We start from the raw sequence: 21,845 nt of genomic DNA on the forward strand, positions 1-21,845 counted from the left end.
AGAGTATTATCCAACTCAGAGATCTGAACCTGTATAACTATGTGTCTCTCTGCCATACTCTATGACGACTATGTGCAGGTATTCCTATTTTCATCTACATATTACCGATAATCGAGTACAAATCCTCGACACAAGGGGATTAGAGATAAGGTCGGATTCGGTTGAGGAGTCTGTGCCTATCCTGTAGCCGGGCTTTTGGAAGAATTCCCTCACGGATTTGGTCTGGTTTGGGCGTGGGAAATCGTCTTGGTGTCGGATAGTGCATATGTCTTCAGGTGGAGGTGAACAACGATGTTGGCACGTGGGCCCATGATATCAATGGCACAGAGGGAGAGGGCGAGCGCCATCTTGGCCCAGGGAGAGCAAGCTGGGACCTGAACCAGAAGGGATGGATGTCTACAAGTTCAACTTCCTAGATGTGGTGTCGGATGTGGAATAGTGCAGACCGATCAGACTTGGTCAGCTTGTCTTTTCGGAGGTGGGGGAAATCTAGTAGTAGTAGTCGGGTACTGATAGGAATGAGCTAGATGAGTTCCTTTCAGTACTCTAGCTAGTATTTTTGCTTTGTGGCTCTGTGAGTTGATGCTATATGTATGGCTGTTTAGCCTTCACAATGCGTTGTAAACATGTTATGGTCCATTTGCTATGCAATGAGACTGGGGCGTAGTCCCTAAAACTCTAAAAAAAATGCATGTTTGTCAACCGACAAGACTTGGTCTCTTTCCCTTTTTGGTGGTTCTTTGTATAAACTAGGGCCGCGGCAAACATGATTTGTGTACGGCTAGTCAAGACATGAATGATGGTTCTCATTCTATTATAGTATAGGAGTATTTAGTAGTTACTAGTGTCACAAAAGCACGTCGTCTGGAGTGTACCATGACAATGATAAACCTCACAGCATGAACGTTGCCATGATGCTACCTCCGAAAGACGACTGGATAGAAGGAACAAGAAGATTGTTTGCACAAATTCTGACCAGCACCTCGTTGTTGAATACCAATCATTTCATGATATGCTATGTACATTTTCTTATTAAATTATAAACTCAATATGCCATAAGTGTACAGCCAAAGCAAAAATGATTCGAGACCTTCAGAGTTCAGACGATGTGGGAAGCTTCACCAATTAGAAGCTGTTAGCAGCTATAAGCTTTTGGATGTTTGGATAAACATCAGAAGTGGTTGACAGCAAGAAAACTCATGTGTCCAGTGTGTGCTCACGTGTGCGAGATTCCAACCCACCTCTCGCAGGATCGATTCCAACAATTAGTACTAGAGCCAGGGTTGATCGATCCACGGTGATGTCAACTCCCACGAGTGGTGCGGCTCTGAGTCCTCGGAGGCACTTCAACCGCCACAGCTCCCCAGCGTCGCCGCCATGATGATTGCGACACTGAGATGTCGGTGGATGCGATGTGGTCGTCCAGTGTGTGGTCAAGGAGGTTGGTGGCGCGTCGTACCCGATCGTCACACGGAGCAATTACGTCAACTAAAGCCTTCTCATCAAGGTCATGCTGCAGGCTTGCGACCTCTGGGACGCAATGGAGTTTGGCGATGTAGATTTCCAGGAAGACAACATGGCATTAAAGGCCATCCTCCGCACCATGCCCTAGGAGATGATCGGGACGCTCGTTGTCAAAACGAGTGCAAGCAGGCCTAGGACGCCATCAAATCGATGTGTGTCGGTGACAATCACGTATATAAGGCCTCGACACAAGAGCTATGGAAGGAATTTGAGGCAATTTTGTTCTGTGACAGGGAGACAATCGACGATTTCATGACGCATCGCTCTGGCCTTGTCACCAACCTCGCCATGCTCGGAGAAACGATGGACGAACGGATGGTGATAGAAAAATATCTGCGAGCGGTCCCCAAGAAATTTTCACAGATTTCTCTATCCATTGAGACTCTTCTGGATCTCAACGCTTAGACTGGAGGAAGTGATAGGGAGGCTAAAGGCAGTGGAGGATCGTCTCAATCAGGAAGAATCCACTATCACCGATGGAAAGCTCCTCCTCATCGAGGAGAAATGGCTCATGAGCATATAGGAGCAGAAGCAGGGCAAAGGGTCATCGGGCAGCTACAATGCCCATCGTTGTGCATGCGCATCGTGAAAGAAAGGAAGAGCCGGTGGCTCCGATGGCAAGAAGGTCGCGCGTGATTTCTCCCACGACAAGTGCCACAATTACGGTGGCTATGGCAACTGGGCCTAGGGCCGCCGATCGCCCAAGAAGGAGCAGTCTTATTTGGCCTAAGGCGAGAAGGAAGAAGATGAGCATGCACTCCTAATGGTGTAAGTGTGCACTCTCAGTTATGCGCAGGAGTTACCACCAAGCCACGCCCACCTCGACAAGCCACGCGCGCAAATCCACCTTGGTGCCAGCGACGACAGCCACCTGGAGGACTGGTACTTCAACAACGGCATCACCAACCACATGACGAGTCACCACAATATCTTCGCAAAGCTTGATCGAGGTATGGTGGGATTTATCTGTTTTGGAGATGGCTTGATGGTCTACATCCACGGTTGTGGCACCATCCTGTTCACCAAGAAGAACAAAGAGCACAAGGCACTCTTCGGTGTCTACTTCATTCCATGGCTGAAGAACAACATCATCAGCATGGGCCAGCTAGATGAGGGAGGCTCCCAGGTGCTGATCGAGGACGGTATCTTGCGGATCTGGGACCGCCAGTGCCGCTTCCTCGCCAAAGTTCATCGTGGGCGCAACCGGTTGTACATCATGGGCCTTAACATTGTCCATCCCATCTATCGCGCAGTGCGCCACGACGAGAATGCCTGGCGGTGGCATGCGTTCTACGACCATATAAGCTTCGACGCACTCCAATGGCTGGCGCGCCATGAGATGGTGCAAGGCTTATCGCAGCTAGAGCATGTCGAGCAGTTGTGCGACACTTGCATCACCACCAAGCACCGCTGAGCTCCGTTCTTGTCACAGGCCAAGTATCAGACGAAAGAGCGCTCGACCTCATCCATGGAGATCTTTGTGGTCCCATTACACCGGTGACACCAGGTGGACATCGTTTCTTCCTACTAATCCTAGCTACAAAGATCGACGTGGCGGTAGCGATCAAGGCGATCCAGGCGGAGGTGGAGAGTGGTCAGAAGCTTCACGTCCTCCGCATTGACAACGGTGGCGAATTCACATCCATTGAATTCACACGCCGCTGCGTGAATCGCGGTGTCTAGCGACATTTCTCGTGCCGTACAACCCACAACAAAATGGCATGATGGAGAGGAGCAATCAGTCAATCGTCACGATGATGCACGCACTCATAAAATAGAGGGGCATACCGGCAGAGTTTTAGGGAGAGGTGGTGAGCACCACCGTCATCCTGCTCAATCATGCGCTGACAAAGAGCCTAGATGGCATGACATAGTTCGAGGCGTGGCACGACCGGAAGCCAATGATGAACTTCTTACGCACCTTCAAATGTTTGGCGTACATCAAGGAGGCACTACCACATCTACAGAATCTTGATGATAGGAGCACGCCATGTGTCTTCATTGGCTACGAGCGTGGCGTGAAGGTGTACTACCTCTATGACCTGAGCAACAAGTGTGTCCGCATGTCGCGAGATGTGAACTTCGATGAGGACGCCAGATGGAGCTGGGAGGCGGATGTAGCTGGGAGCATGGCTCCATCGAGCGACTTTGTTGTGGAGTTCATGGTGAGTCAAGTCCATTTCCCAGCAACTAACGGGCCCACCTCAGCCGGATGAGGAACATTGACGGCGGAACCACCTGCACCAAGTATAGCGGCGGCCGATGCGTCGCCTAGAATGCCGAGCGGCGAATCTACTAAGGAGGCAAACTTCATCATGCCACTGCCGAATGACAGCATTAGGCTCAACGCACACCACGACGACAGCCCAATACACTACCGCATCATCGACAAGATGCTCGATGGTGGGGGAGCTCCAGCGGGATACACTACCCGCATCCTGGACGACATCGAGCTGCACCTGGCGAGCACAGTAGAGTCGAGCTCATTCGTTGAGGTGGAACGTGACGCGGCGTGGCGAGTAGCAAAGCTGGAAGAGATGAAATATGCCGAGGAGAACGGGACATGGACGCTAGCGGAGCTGCCACGCGCTGTGATCAAGCACAAAACCCACCTCATCGCCAAGGACTATGTGCAGCAATAGCTAGGCGTGGACTTCAACAAGGTATTCACACCTGTTGCTCGTTTGGAGTACGTGCACCTGCTATTGGTGCTAGCTACCCAAAAGGAATGGCTGGTCCATCAGATGGATGTGTATGTTGCATAGCCGTCAGGGTTTGTCGCTGTCGGAGAAGAGCACAAGATCTTGCGGCTGCGGAAGGCGCTCTATAACCTGCGACAAGCACCGTGCGTATGGAACGCAAAGCTTGACATCACTTTATGGACATGCGACGTACCGGCACGACCTTGGCAACACGCTGCTACTCCTTGTGGTCTACATGGATGATCTGATTATCACAGGATAGGAAAAGGAGGAGATCGATTGATTCAAGGTGAAAATGAAGACTCAATTAAGGATGAGCAACCTCAGTTTGCTCTTCTTCTATCTTGGGATCGAGGTCTAGTAGAGTAGCAGTAGAGGTGGCATCATGCTGTGCTAAGCGTAATGTGCCGCTCGAATCCTGGAGATGGCAGGGATGAGAGACTGCAATCTCGCTCACACCCCGATGGAGGAACGACTCAAACTCAGCCGCGAGAGCACGACGACATAAGTTTACACGACAGAGTACATGAAGCTTGTCGGAAGCCTCTGCTACCTCGTCCACACGCGCCCAGATTTTGCCTTCAGCGTTGGGTTTGTGAGCCGCTTCATGGAGCGGCCAACTCAGGAGCATATGACGGCCGTGAAGAGGATCTTGCGCTATGTTGCTAGGATGATCAACTACTGCTGTCGCTATGGGAAAGTAGAGGAGGGACGGTTGGTTGGCTACAACAGAGACCTCGCCGATAACATTGATATGCAAAACAGAACTTCTGGCGCTCTATTCTTCTACGACGACAGCATAGTGAGCTGACATTCTCTCGAACAGAGGGTGGTGGCCATGTTGTCCTATAAAGCAGAGTATGTCGTCACCACCACTACAGCTACACAAGGTGTGTGGCTGACTCGATTGCTCGGTGACTTCAAGGAGAAACATGCCGACACTGTCGAGCTCAAGGTTGACAACCAATCAGCTCTAGTACTAAGCAAAAACCATGTGTTCTATGAGCGCAGCAAGTAGACCGATATGCACTACCACTTCATTAGGGAGTGCTTGGACAACAAGAGTGTCAGTGCAGACTTTATTGGCACAAAGGACCAGCTCGTGGACATATTAACAAAAGCATTAGAGCGAGTTCGATTCCAGGAGCTTAGAGATAGGATTGGAATGATCAAAATTAAACTTAATCAAACACACAAGGCTTTGGGAGAGTAGTGTTAGTGTAATCCTTGTGTGTAGTTTAATCTTTTTGCTATCGGTATTGTAGCAACAGTATGTCGGTTTCTAACAGTATGTTGGGCACTGTAGCGATAGTATGTCGGTAGTGCAACTATAATAGGTCGGTTTTGTATCTTTATATATGGGTGACCCCCCTAGAGTATGGTTTAGATGTTTTTTAAATACATCAGAAGCTGTTAACAGCGAGAAAACTTTTGTGTCCAGTGTGTGCTCGTGTGTTCTTACAACCCACCTCTTGTAAGATTGAATCTAACAATTGCTACAATACCAACAGCAAAAAGATTAAACTACACACAAGGATTACACTAACAAATCTTCTCCGTGCATTGACGCGAATCGAGAAAGAGAACATGGTGATGCAACAGACAAACAGCCGCCTAATTTTTTCATACGGGTGACAAACATCTATAGTTGCTATTTTTTCAAACATTCACCTAAAATTGCTAAATTTGAAAAAAAATCGCTCAGGTGACATCCTTTGTTTGTTCTGATCCAACTTGAGGGCTGCGGGTTAAGGACCATCTCTCATCCAGACAGCCCAGCGGCATGCCGGCGGATGCAGCGCCCACGCGCCAGGCCACACGGGCAATGCCGCTGCCAATGGCTTACCGTCGCGCCATCTCCATTGGCAACCGCGAGGAGGCTAGGAGCTGAGCCCAGGTGATGAAGGACAATCTCATCTACTGTACGAAGAAGAACAAGACATGTTCTATCCATTTTTTAAATAATATTATTTTATTAAAAAATGCAAAAATAATATCCAAAATCCAATATTTGTATAAACCCGACAACTCTTGTGTCCTGCAGATGATATTTAACAAAAAAATCATAACTTTTTCATATAATCTTGGATGGAGATGATTTTTATATAAAAATTGTACCTATCGATCATATCTACAACTTTATAGTTGAACACTTTTTAATATGAATCCATTAAATGCCTAAAAATAGTTATAAATTTCAGATCTGAAAAACTAGATCTGTAATTTCTAGTTATTTTTTGGTTATCTAAACAGATTCAAATAGCAAAGTGCTTAATTATAAAGTTATAGATATCATTGATAAGTACAATTTTTATATAAAGATCATCTTCATATGAGATTATATGAAAAAATTATGATTTTTTTTTTAATATCGTCTGCCACGTAGCATATCGGCACGTGTAGTACAGACAGGTTCCTAGTCGGCACTCCGCGTGGCAACATGTAACTATTTATGCAAATATCAGTTTTTGGGTATTATTTTTTAATTTTCTAATAAAATAATTATTTCAAAAAAAGTTCCGTTCTATAAAAGGCCGTATTCAGGCAAGTGTTTTACACCTGAACTGCTCCAGATTCTCGGGGTGATCCAACGTAACTGTTGGTGTTCTTCTCCTCGAGTGCATCAGTGCCTCTGTTCAGAACAAGCCATTGCACACTCAGTAGAACAACTGCCCGATTTGGATAAGGGTAAGTGCATTCTAAAGCCTGGCTAGTAAATTCTTGACAACAGCTAATGAGGAACAAAATGCAGGTGTCTCAACTAGTCAACTGACAAATCTTTGCTACTGATTTTTTGTATTCCTGAGCCCATGGTCTGTAATAAACAAGACGAAGCATCACTCATGTTTTGATCAGCTGCACACTAATCATTTGTACAAGTTTGCCAAAACCCAAGTTCTAACAGGGAACCACCAAACAGAAAAAGAGCAACAGCATAAACTATCACAAAAGCTCATAATCTGAAATATGCCACGGCAATGATGACATTTAAAGCATTGAATGTTATCTACTGAATAAAAGAGACAAGAAGAACGCACAGATTCCGACCAAACTCTTGAAAAGTCATAAAACAACTGCCTGATTTGGAACTGAATACGTGCATTCCAAAGATTCACTAGAGAAATTCTTGATAACTACCAGGTGCAAAGCAAAATGCATGTCTGTCAATCGACAAACAATTCTAGTGTGTGTGTGTGTGTGTGTGTGTTGACATACATATCCATGTTTCCATCAGCTACACAAATCATGTGTATAATTTTGCCATAGTACAAGTTCTAACAAGGAACCACCAGTGTAGTAACTGTCACAAAAGCACATAATATGCAGTGTACCATGACACTCAAAGCACTACATGAAGCCTTGATACTACCTCTAAAAGACAAACTAATAGAAGAAACAAGAAGGTCGCACAAATTCTGATCAGCGTATCTTTATTGAACAATCATTTCAAGAATATGCTCTGTATAGAGGTGTATTTACAGAAGTATAGAAGTGTACATCCAAGCAAAATTGATTGGGAGCTACAGACCATTAGTTCTAGAGTCACAAGCTCATGCATTGCATTACATGCAACAGAGCAGAACTGCTGCACTGTTTTGTGACCAAGCAGTGACTTAAGATCCTGGCCTTCCCATCCAGGAAATTTATTGGCAAAGAGAAGTGTCAGTATCAAAACCCCTAACTATCTACAGCAGAGAAAATTGAGTTCTTTTCCTCCCTGGCCACTGCTGAACCTATAGACAACTGAATCAGTATCAGTTTCAGACATGTAGAACTGGCGTTGCCAACTGCCAACTGAAGGCTACTCATCACAAACTATGGCTCAGATTCAAGATTTCACACCCATGTGAATGTTGTCTCCGTCGATGAGAGCTGGGAGATTAGAATCGAGCAACTCAGAGTCCAATTCAAGCTTCTGCTTTTGCTGTTCCATCATAGTAGAATCAGGGCAATCAGCAACCCCTTGACGGCGATTGCACCTTCGAACATAATGGTACCTCATGTGGCCTCCCAATGCCTGCCCTGATCTTAATGACTTTCCACAGACATTGCACTGGTGGCTCTTGACATTCACTGCAGCTGAAAGGTGGGACTTCAACTCCTCAACTGAATTGTCAGCCCCTGGCTTCATGAACTCAGCACCTTGATCCAGTCCATGGTCAAATGAATTCAGTTGCACCTTGGGGGCATCAGCAACCAAATTGAAATTGCTTTCATTCTCACAGTGTTCATAGAAATCATCATTAACTGAATTCTTGTCAGTGTTAGGCTCCATGAACTCATCAAACTGAACCAGCTGATGATCAAAAGCATTGAGCTTCACCTCCTTGAACAAATTGGGTGCCAAACTGCAGTCGTCCTTATCTCCCCCACAGAAATCCTCATAAGCAGAAGTTTTGCCAGAATGGTCTGCAAGCATCAGGAGAGTAACTGCAGCATCCATCTCCTCTGAATCGAGAACTGGGATCCCCCTCTTTGATCGCTTACGCTTCACTGGAGAAAAGATCATCATATTGTACCTGCGGTCACCATCAGCATTGGCTGAAGGTTCCATCAGCCCAGCTGGTTCTTCCTCGGGCTTGGCCATCACCTTCTTCTCACCGTGAATCCTCATGTGCCCCCTCAGAGATTGGCAGGTAGGGAACACCTTTGAGCAGTGCAGGCCTTGAGTTTCCAAAGATGGTAGCGAAGGCTTCTCATCACAGGGATCCAGCAGTGACACATGCAGATCAACAACAATGGCGGGTGGGCTAGGTGTGCTCTTCGGCTGCTTGTCACCGCGCCAGTGGCACGACATGTGGCCACCAAGAGCCCTACCTGAAGAGAAGCTCTTGTCGCAGATTTTACACAAATGCTTATGAGGCCCTCCTGATTCCATACCTGAATCAATGCAAGATGAAGCAATCATAAGCTCACTACTGCTTGCATCTTTGAAGCAATTGTACAAACACAGCTAGGATTTGATCAGATAGTACAGAAAAAAAAAAAAGATAAGATGTTACTTGACACAGAGCTACTGGATGGATCATAGCAATGTAGTAGTAAGAAACTTAAAGATGAGTCAGAACAGTCGCTAATTATTGCTTCTTTGAAGCATCTGTGCAAGCACTAAGTTAGCATTTGATGGGGTGATTCCAGGAAGACAATTACTTGCGCAAGTAACTAGTTACAAGTTGCAACATGTGAAATGGTCATGGGGGTTGCCATATCTGAATTCGTTGCAAGGTATCAGGGACTAAGAAGTAAGAACACAGTGAGTTGCTAGCTGCTAGATGAAGCAATCATGGACTAACTTAGCACTGTTCTTTTGAAACGTTTGTGCAAACACAAATAATGATTACAATGTATCAGGGACCAAGAACACAGTGAGATGCTAGTGCAAGATGTAGCAAACATAAATTAACTAGCACCTGCTTCTTTGAAGCATTGGTGCAAACACATAGACAGCATTTGATTGAATAGTCATGCCAAAGGCAAGGACTTGCGTGATTACGACTGACGTGACTTGTGAAATGAGCATCCCTTTTTGTACCTGGAAGCTTCTGAATTCTTGGTAAGTCAATTCGCGTGAGAAGAGAGAACCAAAGGGTTGGACACGGTGAGGCCTTGATCACTGAAACAAAGTCACAAGAAACGAATTAGTGGCCTAAGCAGAACCAAGAACTCAAGAACACTCTTCACATTACGCAAATTCCCAACCCAGAACACAGTTCGATCCAATTCTGCACGAAATCTCAGAAATTTCACACCACCAACAGCTACCACAAACCGAGCTGTAAAAATAAGATACCACTTGACACAGAGCTACCTGACGAATCATTACAATATACAACGTAGTAGTCAGAAACATAAAGATGAACCAAACAATCCCTGGTTAATACTTCTTTGAAGCATTCGTGCAATCACTGAATTAGCATTGCTGGGATAGTTCAGGAAGACAATCACTTGCGCAACTACAAATTGCAACAGCTTGTGAAATGGTCAAGAAGATTGCCATATCTGAATGCGTTGTAAGGTAGCAGGGATTCAGGGAGTAAGAACATAGCGAGATGCTAAATGCTAGATGGAGCAACCATGAATTAACCAAGCACTGTCTTGCTCCACAGATTGCAGTTATGCGAATTGGGCATCGGATTCGTACCTGGAAGCTTCCGAGCCCTTGGTTCGTCAATCCGCGTGAGGAGAGAGAGCAGAACAGATGGGACGCATTCAGGTTGCTCAGCGAAGGCGAGGGCTTGATCGCTGAACCAAGGTCGCAAGAAGAAACGGATTAGCGATCAAAGCAGATCCAACGAACTCCAAGAACACTCGTCACATTCCGCGAATTCCCAACCCAGAGACACGATACGATCGAATCCCGCACAAAACCTCACGAGCTTTAGGATCACCAACCCTCCCAAGACCCCAGCCCCGAACGAAACCGCACCGAACAAGCCAAGAACCCCCCAGCATTGCGCGCAGAGACCCACCTCGAATCCCTCCCAATCCAGCGGCTCCGCGGCGAAATCCGGCGGTTTCGCGGAGCCCGGCGACGGGTCCCCGCGCGCCCGCCTCCCGTTTCTTCTTCCTTTCGCTGCTACTCCCTGTCGGTGGGCGTGGGGCTGCTGCAACCGCGTATGCGGGCGGGGAACGGGGGAAAGCCTAGTTATAGGCGGCGGCGGTGGGCTAAGAATGCAGACTGCAATCTGCACCAGGTTCATGCCGGCTCGCGCGTGGGGCGGGGGCGCGCGCGTGCGGGGAAGGGAGGAGGGGGCGCCAGCTCGCCCTGTTGCTTCGGCGGGTTTGGGAAGAAGGCTAGAGAGAGAGAGAGAGAGGAGGTTTCCTGCGGTTGCGATCAAGCCACGTGTCCTCATCGGATGGTTCCTGCCCTGTTGCCAGAATGCTGACGTGGCCGGAGGGCACAAGTGTTGTTGGACCAAAACGAAGTTGGGCTTACCCAACACGAGAAAATGGGGCCCATAAGTCTTCGGCCAATCTAGTACAGCATACTCTTTCGGCCCGGCCCGGCCCGATGTCCAGTCAGCGTGCGATATGATTTACGTTTTTAATGTTTTTTAGACACCTAGTACAACAAGCAGACACACGTTACTCTTACAACATCTGTTGAAAACCGGATATACAAAACTTAGAGATTGAAGAAGTCACCGTACACACATCGTTGTTGACAGATACATGGTTTACTACTGAAAAAATTCTACCTTAGTGCGATATATAATGAGCAAAACTTTAGATATAACCACCTCCACTATACCCAAATTAATACTTGGTTCTCGGATTGAAGACTAATGTTGATCTGAGCTAGAAACGTGGATTTATGTTTAGATGCCGGAAAGGATTCCAAAGGACAATGCTTTTCGTTGGCTAAGGTCATATTTATTTGGGGTTCTACAAGTTATGACTTTTTTATAAATTTATTTCTATATAAGCACATCTAGATGTGTGTCTATCTTCTTAGAATTTTATAATAATAAAGACTATTTTTATTTCTCAAAAACTAAGTAAAAACAAACTATTTATTTTAGCTTCTAACTTCTAAGAAAAAAAACCCAATAGGAACCCAAAGGACGGTGTCTCTCGTGAGTCTTCGTCTGCTTAATCATATAGAGGGAGAGAAAGAGTGCATCCATGCAAATTTAAATCGCCGCATCCTTGTCTCTGACTTCGCCGTGCAACCATTCTCTCTTCCAATGACCATGCTAGCGCGGGAATGACCGTGATACACCGCTTCATAATATATCTAATACATAAAATTTACTATGGTCAATATGAATAATAAATTACTTGTAAATTTTTCTTTCATCCGGGTGCATGTGCACCACCTAGGACACTCTAGCATCTTCGCCGCTATGGATAAAAACGGATGAGATAAATCCCATTTTGTTCTGGTTCATTTCTATATTTTTTTGGGTCATTTTTGTATTTTTAGGACTTACCTGAAAACAGATCGAAAACGATTTTGCTAAATAAATGTTTAGGATCACAAGGAGTAGTTAGCTGGCTTGATTAAATAAAGAAAACAGAGGTTCTGTTGAATTTCAACCATTGAATCTGATGAGAAAATTTATTCCAATTTACATTTACAAAAGTAAATGCATACGAAATTAGAAAACGCATTTGTTTCTATTTACAAGCAAATTCATATGAAATTCAAAAGAAATTTGTTTGAACATTAAAACAAGTCTAGCAAGTTGGTGGCCAAGGATATCCCTACACGCATGGTCAGTGGGCGTGGAGGGTGGTGGAGTGGTGTCGTTGTCACGAGTGGCCATGTGGACCCACTCACAGAAGAGGTGCACCCCAGTCTCACTCGAATCTCACCAAGCCAGTAGGAAGAGGCCCGTGCGATCAACAAGCAATATATGAGGTTTGGGGAGCCCTCGTGGCTAGACCCAACGTCCATGTCGCTATCGCTATGGGACTCGGAGGGCTCGTGGCAATGGCGCGGGGTCAAAGAGAGGGAGATGGGAGTGGGATGTCGCCAATCGCCAGAGGCGGCAAGGAAAGTCGACAGAGGAGCAATGGGAAGAGGAGACTAAGATTTGGGAGGTATGCAAAACGTGGAGGAGGGGATGGGGATGGGTATGGGGAGATGATGATGGGGATTGGGGAGGAAGAAGGTGAGAGTGGAGAGAGAGGTGGGTGGTGGGGCAACAAAAAAGGTGTGACCAGCGCATGGTTGATCCGAGTGTGCATGCTATATGACAAATGCATGTACGCTCGAAATTTAGTCTTTACTTATTTTTTGATATGTAATTTTTTCTTAATCATGTTATTTGCTAAATTTGATATTGAGAAGTTTCTTGGTAAAATCAGTTTCTCTATATGGTAGGTCCAGATAAAAGTTGGTCTTACACTAGTTGGCGTTCGAAAGACATTAGGTTCTAAACCAGCACACATGTTAGACGGCGCATGGGAGGAATTGGATCAAAAAGCAATATCTGTCGCGCAACTTAGTTTATCTACATGTATTATGTGTGAAGTCATTAACGAGACGGCTGTCACCTCATTGTGGAAGAAGTTGAAGGCGTTATAAATGAAGAAAAGCCTCGCTAATAAATTACGTCTCAAAGAACATCTATGCATAATTCACATGGCAGAAGGTATATCTATCCAGTCTCATTTTAATAAGTTTAATTTGCTCATCACTAGTTGAATGTCCGTGCGTTACAATATGAGCCAAAAATTTGTACACGATAACATTGCATTGCTCCCGAGGCGTGTGTAGACCGGGAGACAGTGAGGAGAGGGCTTGGCGCGGGCGATGAAGGTTCGAAGCACGCGAGTGAACGGAGCGGCGACCCAAGCGGGAGCGATGCGAGCAAATGGTGGCGAGATGTATGAACAAGCGGTAGAGGAGGAATGTCAACCGAGCACAGATCATCGTGGCTGGACAAAGAGTTTGATCAAATTGTAGAATTTCCTTGACTACAGGTCTCAATCGGAAAGGAAATTGATGGTGTGTATGATGCGGTAGAGGAGGAATATCGGCCGTGTGTGGATCACCACGGCTGGACGTAGAGTTGGATCGGATTGGAGATGCCCTGACTACAGGTCTTGATCAGTAAGGAAACCAGGACATGATTTGGGGAGAGTACTTTAGTGGAGGTGGACGGGTACCTATGATGACGTCAGACGTGAGGTACCTGAGATGACGAATCTAGGATCATATCTTTAGGTATAGGGACGTGCTACTGCTAATATCCATTGACAAACCATGTTAAATTTAAAGTCAACAAATCACAAGCTAAAAAGCAGGCAGTGCTCGATTGCTCCGCTCAAGCTGAAAACTGTAATAAATTTTACAAACATGCTATTTATTGAACATCACATCACATCGACATTACTAGTAAATTGATATGAACATCATCAACCTATTCGAAAGATAAATATTGAATGTCTAGTGGCATTATATATGAAATTTGGTAACACTAAATTAAGACCGAAAGTAACCAACTTTTAGTTTTACATGTTAATCTGCCAAACATATGATTAAGCATTATATTGATAGTACTATGTTACAGGATACAACATGTTTTCATAACAATAATACAATGTTCATGAATATTTATTTTCTACATGCAAATAAAGTTGGAAATACACATACAGAAGAAATGAACAAGAAGACCAATTAAGAACAAGTGTGTCATACTGGCATGATGGGCAGAAGAATTGTACATTAGTGTGAGATGCAGCCATGAGTTCCAAGTTAACTCAGAGCAATATTGCAAGCACAAAACAGTCTAGAATTGTAGATGCAATGCAACTATAAGGATGTTGTTTAGTTAGCTTAACTAAGCAACATTTCCAAAAGGAGAAACAACATAAAATTATATCATAAAGCGTCACTTGAGCATCAACATATTTACTGACACATGGCTGCCCTCGGCAATTTAAAAGCTTTGGTGGAACAGAAGAGTTGTCATGGGAAATTTAAAAGATTTGACATGCTACCACCAGAACAGTTGTTCCAAGTACCATAGCATGTATTGCCACCATAACTTCCAGCGCCGTAAGCAGATGGAGCTTGACTGCCCCAGGGATCTCTATTTGAGCCTGGAGGACCACCTTGGTAACCAGGATCAGCACTTGGATTTCCGTAAGGTCCACCATACCCAGCAGGAACACCTTCATATCGTCTTGCCCCGTAATTTCCATATCCATCTCCAGGGTTAGCGTCGTATCCGTAACCAGCTGCACCAGCACCCTAACCTCCCGCAACATAGCCCGGATAACCATCGCTCCCCTGCTGTGCCTGCCCATATATGCTAGCATCACCTCTACCATCATAGCTGCCAGAGTTGGAGTTATGACCATTGTTACTCTGATAACCCCCACCTCCAATGGAACGTCCACCGCCAGAGCCAGGGTTTGCCTCCCTAGGCAGCGCATGCTTCACCTCCATCTTCCCACCTAGGTCGTGAAAGGTCTTGTGCAACACACGGTCAACCGCATCCTCCGAGTCAAAGGTGATGAGCCCAAACCCCTGCGGGCACTGTGTGTTTTGGTCATACATGATGACAACATCGGTGACGATCCTGTAGGTCTGGAAGTACCGCCGGAACACGTCCTCTGCCAGAGTGAAGGGCAGCCCACCCACGAAGATCTTCTTCGTCCAAACACCACCAACATCCCCATCGCCACCTCTTCCGCCACCTACCTGAGTTCCTCATGATGCTAGGGTTCGCCACCTTGGAAGCCTGCTACTCCTCCCATGAGAGTGCCCGCTTCATATCGACCTGAGACAACAACAACACAAGAGAGGTGGCCACGCATGAGAGCAATCCTCGGTGCACGCACGCACCCAGCTCGCACGGTGGGGGTAGATCGGAGCACTACCGAAGTGAATATTCGCTTGGAATTGCGAATATTTGGCTAGGGTTTCGCGGGTAGGAGAGATGAGGAGGGTCCAGGGTATCGTGTGACCGACGAGGGTATCATGGTCCTACAGTGTGTGGTTAACGATGATGGGGTCAGCGAAGACGACGAAGCCAAAACCACAGGGGCGGCTAGTGAGCTTGTCGTGCTTGACAATGGCCTAGGTGACCTCGCCGTAGGTGGAGAAGTGCTCGCACAACTTCTCCTCCATTGTCTCTCACGAGATTCCACCAATGAAGAGCTTGCCCTGGTCTGACTCCATCCCTCCGCCTTCACATCCTGGCTTCGTGCTCGCCTGCTGCGGGAGGATGAGGGGGGAAGAGGGGAATTGGGGATTTCGGCCTACAGATATGGGGTGGTAGGGTGGTTTGGGTTGGGTATATTTTAGGGTAGACGCGTGGTGGGGACTGGGGAGTCGGGTAAGGACTACTCGCTCTCCTTGTCGTCGGCGGCGATGTTAGGTGACGAGGGAGTCAGCGGTGGAGCACCCTACAGATATGCTGTCTCGATCCTTTTGTGTGTTCGAATGATAAGAACAAATGCTGGTTGTGGAGCTTTTGTGTTCAAATGATAAGAATAAATCCTGCTTGTCGTCTTTTTGTGTGTTCAAATGATAAAATAGATGCTGCCTCGGTCCTTACTGGTCTGTACTTGTATACCGAGACATATTTCTTGAGTTGTCTCTGCAGTGGACTACCTATTATAATTTAATCCCTAGATTATTGCTGTTGTAAGTTCAGAGATTGATTAGCATATCAGTGGGATACAATGATCTTTAAGTATGAAATTACATATCGATGTTTTCTTTTTAATTTATATATGTGTTGAAGGACTAATTCTTTATATTCTTCAAACGCAGTGCTCCAAACTAAGAACATGTGTGTTACAATCTGTAGAAATATATGTCCTTTAAAAATAGATAGTTGGATTCTTCCCGGAACATGTTATCAACCCAAATGACGAGTCTCATGAACCATCATGCCGTCGATGCAGGACAAACTTTCAGATGACACCATACCTTCTAGTAGAGAGTATGCGACAAAGAGAAAACCTACTAGGGGGTTACACTACTTATATATCGTCAAATGACACCATATTAATGAATGCTATTAATTACTATATGTTAATAAAGGACATAAATTAATATGTATTAATGATGTGTCTTTATTATTGATTTATATTAAATATGTCTTATTGTATGCATGTATTGAGAGGGAGAGAGAGAGGGAGGATAGAGAGGAGAGAGACAAAGATATTGAGAGGGAGAGAAACTGAGGGAGGAGAGAGACATGGAGAATAGAGAGGAGAGGCAAAACACTGGCTACTAAAAGCTTCAGCTGGTAGTGATGCTCTGGACATCACTGCCGGATGAAACCACCTACCGGTAGTGATACCACATGCATCACTGTCAGATGATGGTTTTAGCTGGTAGTGATACCCTTTTCACTGTCGGTTCGTCCAACTGACAGTGATAGTCGGGGATTATCACTGCATATTACTCACTACCGGCTCTAAAACCGACAGTGAAAGAGGTTTTAGAGCCGACAGTGATATACTGTTCTGTAGTAGTGCCGGAATGATCGTGATGCACTGCTGGACACTCTAGTGTCTCCACTGCTATGAATAAAAATGGATGGGATAAATCTCATCCTGTTCTGATTCATTTTCTATATTTTCATATTATTTTTGTATTTTTAGGACTTATCCGGAAAAAGGATCGAAAACGATTTTGCTAAATAAATGTTTATGATCACATGGAGTAGTTTGCTGGCTTGATTAAATAAAGTCCGCTAACAAAAGCAAGATCCACAGTCCATACCTGTCCCAAACACTACAAGCGAATCCATCGTGAACCTCCACGTTTTCCCGTGAAATGCAAAGTGAAAATAAAACAAACACTCAAGATGGAGCATAGGGTCCAGCAAATAATCCCCAATTTGTAATGAGCCTAGCACAAAGAAGATGATCGTGAGGACGATAGACGTCATGCTGACCAGCAGCGAGCACCTTATTGCGCTCAACGACACACCTACCTGAATCCCCAAATTACTCAATGGTCTAGGAGTGTCTTTTTGGCTTGGAGAAGGAATACACAGAGAGTGTTCAGATAAACAATTATATATATTTTTTAGTTTAAAAATATAGATTTAGATTATTTTATCTTAGCCGCCCTTTGTCCATATCCTGACTCTGCAATTAATTCACACTAAACGGTTGTTTAGTCTAACTTTTGTGTCTACCGCTTGTTTTTTTTATTTGTCATGCTATGGTGAACTTTTACATTATAAATATTTAGTACATGCATAAATATGAGAATAGTTTAGTACAAGCTTCCGGCGCAGGAGCGGTGGGCCATCATGGCCGCAATCCCCAAGTGGTGGCCACAGAGGACACGAAGGAGGACCGCAACATGTCCGTCGACCTCTAACGACCTCCCTTGCGCCTCCGTCCTCGCCGTGCCGCGCCGCGCCGCATTTCCTCTGCCCCCACCAAACTCTGGTACCCCTACGTTGCCGCCGCCGGCCGCTCCGGCCTGCTCCTCCTCTGCGCCACGCAGCTGCATACCAGCTTCTCGTGCCTGCTCCTCCTCTGCGCCACGCAGCTGCATACCAGCTTCTCGTGCGTGGTCTCCTAACACCTCAGCTTCTTGTTGCATTTACTGCGACAGGATGGAACGATGCCCTTTTACATCGTGTCCGTCCGCTTGCCTCTCTGCGTCGTTCCCGTCCACTTGCTTCTGCGCCGTCCCCATCCACTTGTCTCTCTACGCTATCTCCGTTCACTTGCCCTGCTGGATGACTCACAACATCCAATCTGTTGTATGGTGCTGCGCTGACCTGTAAAATCTCACTCCGTAGCCTTTAATACTACGGGATGAGACAATGCCCCCTGCACCGTTCATGACTTTATTCGTCGAGGCCGGTGCATGGTGAAGAGAAGCGTTCAGGCGAGTGTCCAATCTAGTCCCGCGATCAAGGGGGCTGGTCGTGAGTTTATGTGAAGGTGTAGCGAGATCGCTACAGGCCTTACACTGATCGGGGTAGCTCATCGACCGATCAATATTTTTAAGAGATGATCCGCTTATTGTTTACCGAGATACCCATTTACTTGATACAACGATAACGAGATCAATGGAAGCGAGTGTAAAATTCAGTTGGTTAAGATTTTTACAGTGCAATCTGTTCATTTAGATTAGTGATCGAAGCATGTGCTTGTGTTATACGAGGTTACATGTATTTGGATATATCCACGGGTACTAGGTGTGATTGTGATGTTTGTGCTTGTATGCATCGGACTTTATACTTAAAAAAACACAAACATGCAATGCTGCTTTTACTCCCTTTCAGTTTATAACCAAAAAACAATGATAACGGTGACGTTATCTATACGTAATCACATCATTAGGCACGTGAATACTCGCACTTGGCTGACATGTGGGCCACTGTCAGCTGTAATTCACCCGCGCAAACCCCGAGGACTGATTCCAGCTTCTCCCTCTCCCCGTTCCTCGCGCTCACCGTGCTCGCCGTCCCCAAGATTCGCCCGTCCCGTTGGCTCGCCAACGTCAGCGCCGTCAACCTGCGTGGGTACTTCAACTCCATGTTCTGGAACCTCAACTACTGGGACAAGGCCAGCACGCTCACAGGCGAGGTCGAGGAGCCGAGGAAGACGTTCCCCAAGGCGGTGTTCGGCGCGGTGGGGCTCGTCGTCGGCGCGTACCTCATCCCGCTGCTGGCCGGCACCGGCGCGCTTCCGTCGGAGACGGCGGCCGAGTGGACCGACGGCTTCTTCTCTGAGGTTGGAGAGAGGATCGGCGGGCCCTGGCTGCGCGTGTGGATCCAGGCCGCCGCCGCCATGTCCAATATGGGCCTCTTCGAGGCCGAGATGAGCAGCGACTCCTTCCAGCTCCTCGGCATGGCCGAGATGGGCATGATCCCAGCCATCTTCGCCCGCAGGTGAAATCTCCATCTCCGAGCAAAAAAAAATCGAATATTTGAGCAAAGAAATTGATCCTTCTGTGAATTGTGATGCAGGTCGAGGCACGGGACGCCGATGTACAGCATCCTGTGCTCGGCGACCGGGGTGGTGATCCTCTCCTTCATGAGCTTCCAGGAGATCATCGAGTTCCTCAACTTCCTCTACGGGCTCGGCATGCTCGTCGTGTTCGCAGCCTTCGTCAAGCTGCGCGTCAAGGACCCAGACCTCCCCAGGCCGTACCGGATACCCGTCAGCGCCGCGGGGGCCGCCGCCATGTGCGTCCCGCCCGTCGCGCTCATCACCACCGTCATGTGCCTTGCGTCGGCCAGGACGTTCGTCGTCAGCGCCGCCGTCGCCGTCGCCGGGGTCGCGCTATACTACGGCGTCGAGCACGCCAAGAGGCACGCATGGGTCGAGTTCTTGGCGCCGGTGCCACCAGCTGACAGCTCCCATGGATCAACCACGGCGCATGAACGTCGAGGATGTCCGTGCCGTGCTGGTGCTGCTCGCCGACGAGGCGGCCGAGGAAGGTTGCAGCAAGGTCGGGTAGCGCTTAAAAGATTTGCATTTCCACATACACATGAACCCGAATCCGTGTGCCGTTCACTGTACAGCATTTTTCGCCCAATGCATTCGGCCGTACACCATTCAGTGAGCTCTGAATTCTGAAGGGTGTTCAGGAGATAGTCTTCAATAGAAATTCAGAATTGCGCACCAATTGCCACTGAAGTCTGAACCTTGAAGGAAAGAAACATATCTCAACTCGTCAAAGTTATTTTTGTTTTGACTCTCGAGTGTAATGTAGGAGTCTGGGAGAAGTCAGGCTTAGAAGAAGCCATGTTTGTTCAACAAAGCACAGATAAATTGTACTGCGGTCTACTTCTTACTTCAGTCAAGTGCCGGAGAATTTGTACTGTAACTATCCAGAAATGTTTTCCTTACATGAAGTTGATTACATCTGAAGAATGAATAGTGCCAATGTGCCATTCAATTTGGCATGGCTGTTTTCTGCCAGATTATTTCAACTTGATTCTGCGCATCTGAACGTTTCTGGAATACTTTGCAAGGTGTTTTTTTTCCTGACGTTTCGACGATGAAAGTGGCATCTAAAAAGATCAAGATGGTGATTACGCGAGGTCTCTGTCTACTCCACCGATCTGTACATGAAACAACATAAGGTGCGACCTCTTGGCACTATACGAAAACGATATAAAGATTTATATATAACAATCCGATCCAATCAAGCAGCCATGTCGCCATCGCCTTCTTGAGAGTTCAGAACACGTGGTTGAACAAGCTATTTTCTTCAGAAGGATCAGCGTTGCCATTCGAAAATGTAGCGAACTTGATGCAAAGTTGCAAACTGGGCGAACTGAGGTGACTGTAAATGGTGTGCTACTACAATTATGCTCTCGTCGTTTACAAAGGCCTGACTATTTTCGACTTCTAATTTATACATTGACTAATAATTATTTTATAATCATTTTATTAAGTAGAATAGTAAAAGTTTCATTAGAACTTCAAGAACACATGTGGTTTTAAATATTTGCTCGTAGATATATGAAAAAAATGACGGCCAAACATGGGATCGTGAAGTCAAAGTAAACGGCTGTTTGTAAACATAGGAGTTTCAGCAAACAATGTTGAGGTTATTGTTCTTCTCCTTTTGAAACGCCAGGTGATCCTATTCTTCAGAAAAAGAAAGTTGCTGAAGTGTTTAGTCTAGCCTACTGCATTGGCGTTGTTGTTTGGCCAAAATAGGATAAGCAATGCAAGTAGGCGCTGTTGTTTCGTTGCATTTTAACTAATGCATGTAGTAGAAAACGATTTATTTTGTTCCTAGCTTTTTCTAGAAGTTGCTTGTAAGTCGTTGTGTACTCTGTTCTCTTCTTAGCGAAACACGTGCATTGTACGTTCACGGGGAAACAAAAACTGCTAACATGTGTTTTTTTTTAATATAACTGCTAACATGTGTTGATTCACCTTGTCAACGTTGTGTTAGGGTCTGTTTAAGTTAGGTATTTCTACATTTAAAAATTTATAGAGTTATAAATATACTGATAGTATTTTAATGAGATATCCTGTTTTTATTTTAGACAAAAATAGTAACTTAAATCATTTTATTATAATCTATAACATTAGAATTTGATGTGAAGCCGAAAAGTAGAACTTTGACAAACAGCGTCTTAATTTACATTTCTTTTTGAACAATAACGTGTGAATTCTCTTTAACAAGAGCTAGTAATTCGTTCCCCCTATCATCAT

General features: G+C 45.9%; 1 protein-coding gene, 1 long non-coding RNA gene and 2 pseudogenes across 2 annotated transcripts; 1 reads left to right on the forward strand and 3 right to left on the reverse strand.

The window, feature by feature from the left end:
- Positions 1 to 7,637: 7,637 nt before the first annotated feature.
- On the reverse strand, positions 7,638 to 9,825 carry LOC133905801 (uncharacterized). The gene is made up of 2 exons (XM_062347569.1): positions 9,760 to 9,825; positions 7,638 to 9,107 (listed from the first exon to the last, which is right to left on the reverse strand). The coding sequence occupies exon 2, from the start codon at positions 9,103 to 9,105 to the stop codon at positions 8,056 to 8,058; it is 1,050 nt and encodes a 349-aa protein (XP_062203553.1). The 5' UTR covers positions 9,106 to 9,107; positions 9,760 to 9,825; the 3' UTR covers positions 7,638 to 8,055.
- LOC133905802 (uncharacterized) lies at positions 9,822 to 11,004 on the reverse strand. Its single transcript, XR_009907696.1, has 3 exons — positions 10,697 to 11,004; positions 10,369 to 10,469; positions 9,822 to 9,840 (listed from the first exon to the last, which is right to left on the reverse strand). It is a non-coding gene; the product is annotated as an uncharacterized LOC133905802 (long non-coding RNA).
- Positions 11,005 to 14,646: 3,642 nt separating this feature from the next.
- LOC133906063 (heterogeneous nuclear ribonucleoprotein 1-like) lies at positions 14,647 to 15,864 on the reverse strand (annotated as a pseudogene).
- A 3,170-nt stretch (positions 15,865 to 19,034) lies between these two features.
- LOC133906064 (probable polyamine transporter At3g19553) lies at positions 19,035 to 20,355 on the forward strand (annotated as a pseudogene).
- The last annotated feature ends 1,490 nt before the right edge of the window (positions 20,356 to 21,845 follow it).

Source organism: Phragmites australis, chromosome 23 (assembly GCF_958298935.1).
Source record: "Phragmites australis chromosome 23, lpPhrAust1.1, whole genome shotgun sequence".
Taxonomy (NCBI): Eukaryota; Viridiplantae; Streptophyta; class Magnoliopsida; order Poales; family Poaceae; genus Phragmites; species Phragmites australis.

What these genes read in the sequence shown, in the direction of transcription:
- LOC133905801 (XM_062347569.1), bottom strand. Translation starts at nt 9,105, where the DNA reads ATGGAATCAGGAGGGCCTCATAAGCATTTGTGTAAAATCTGCGACAAG.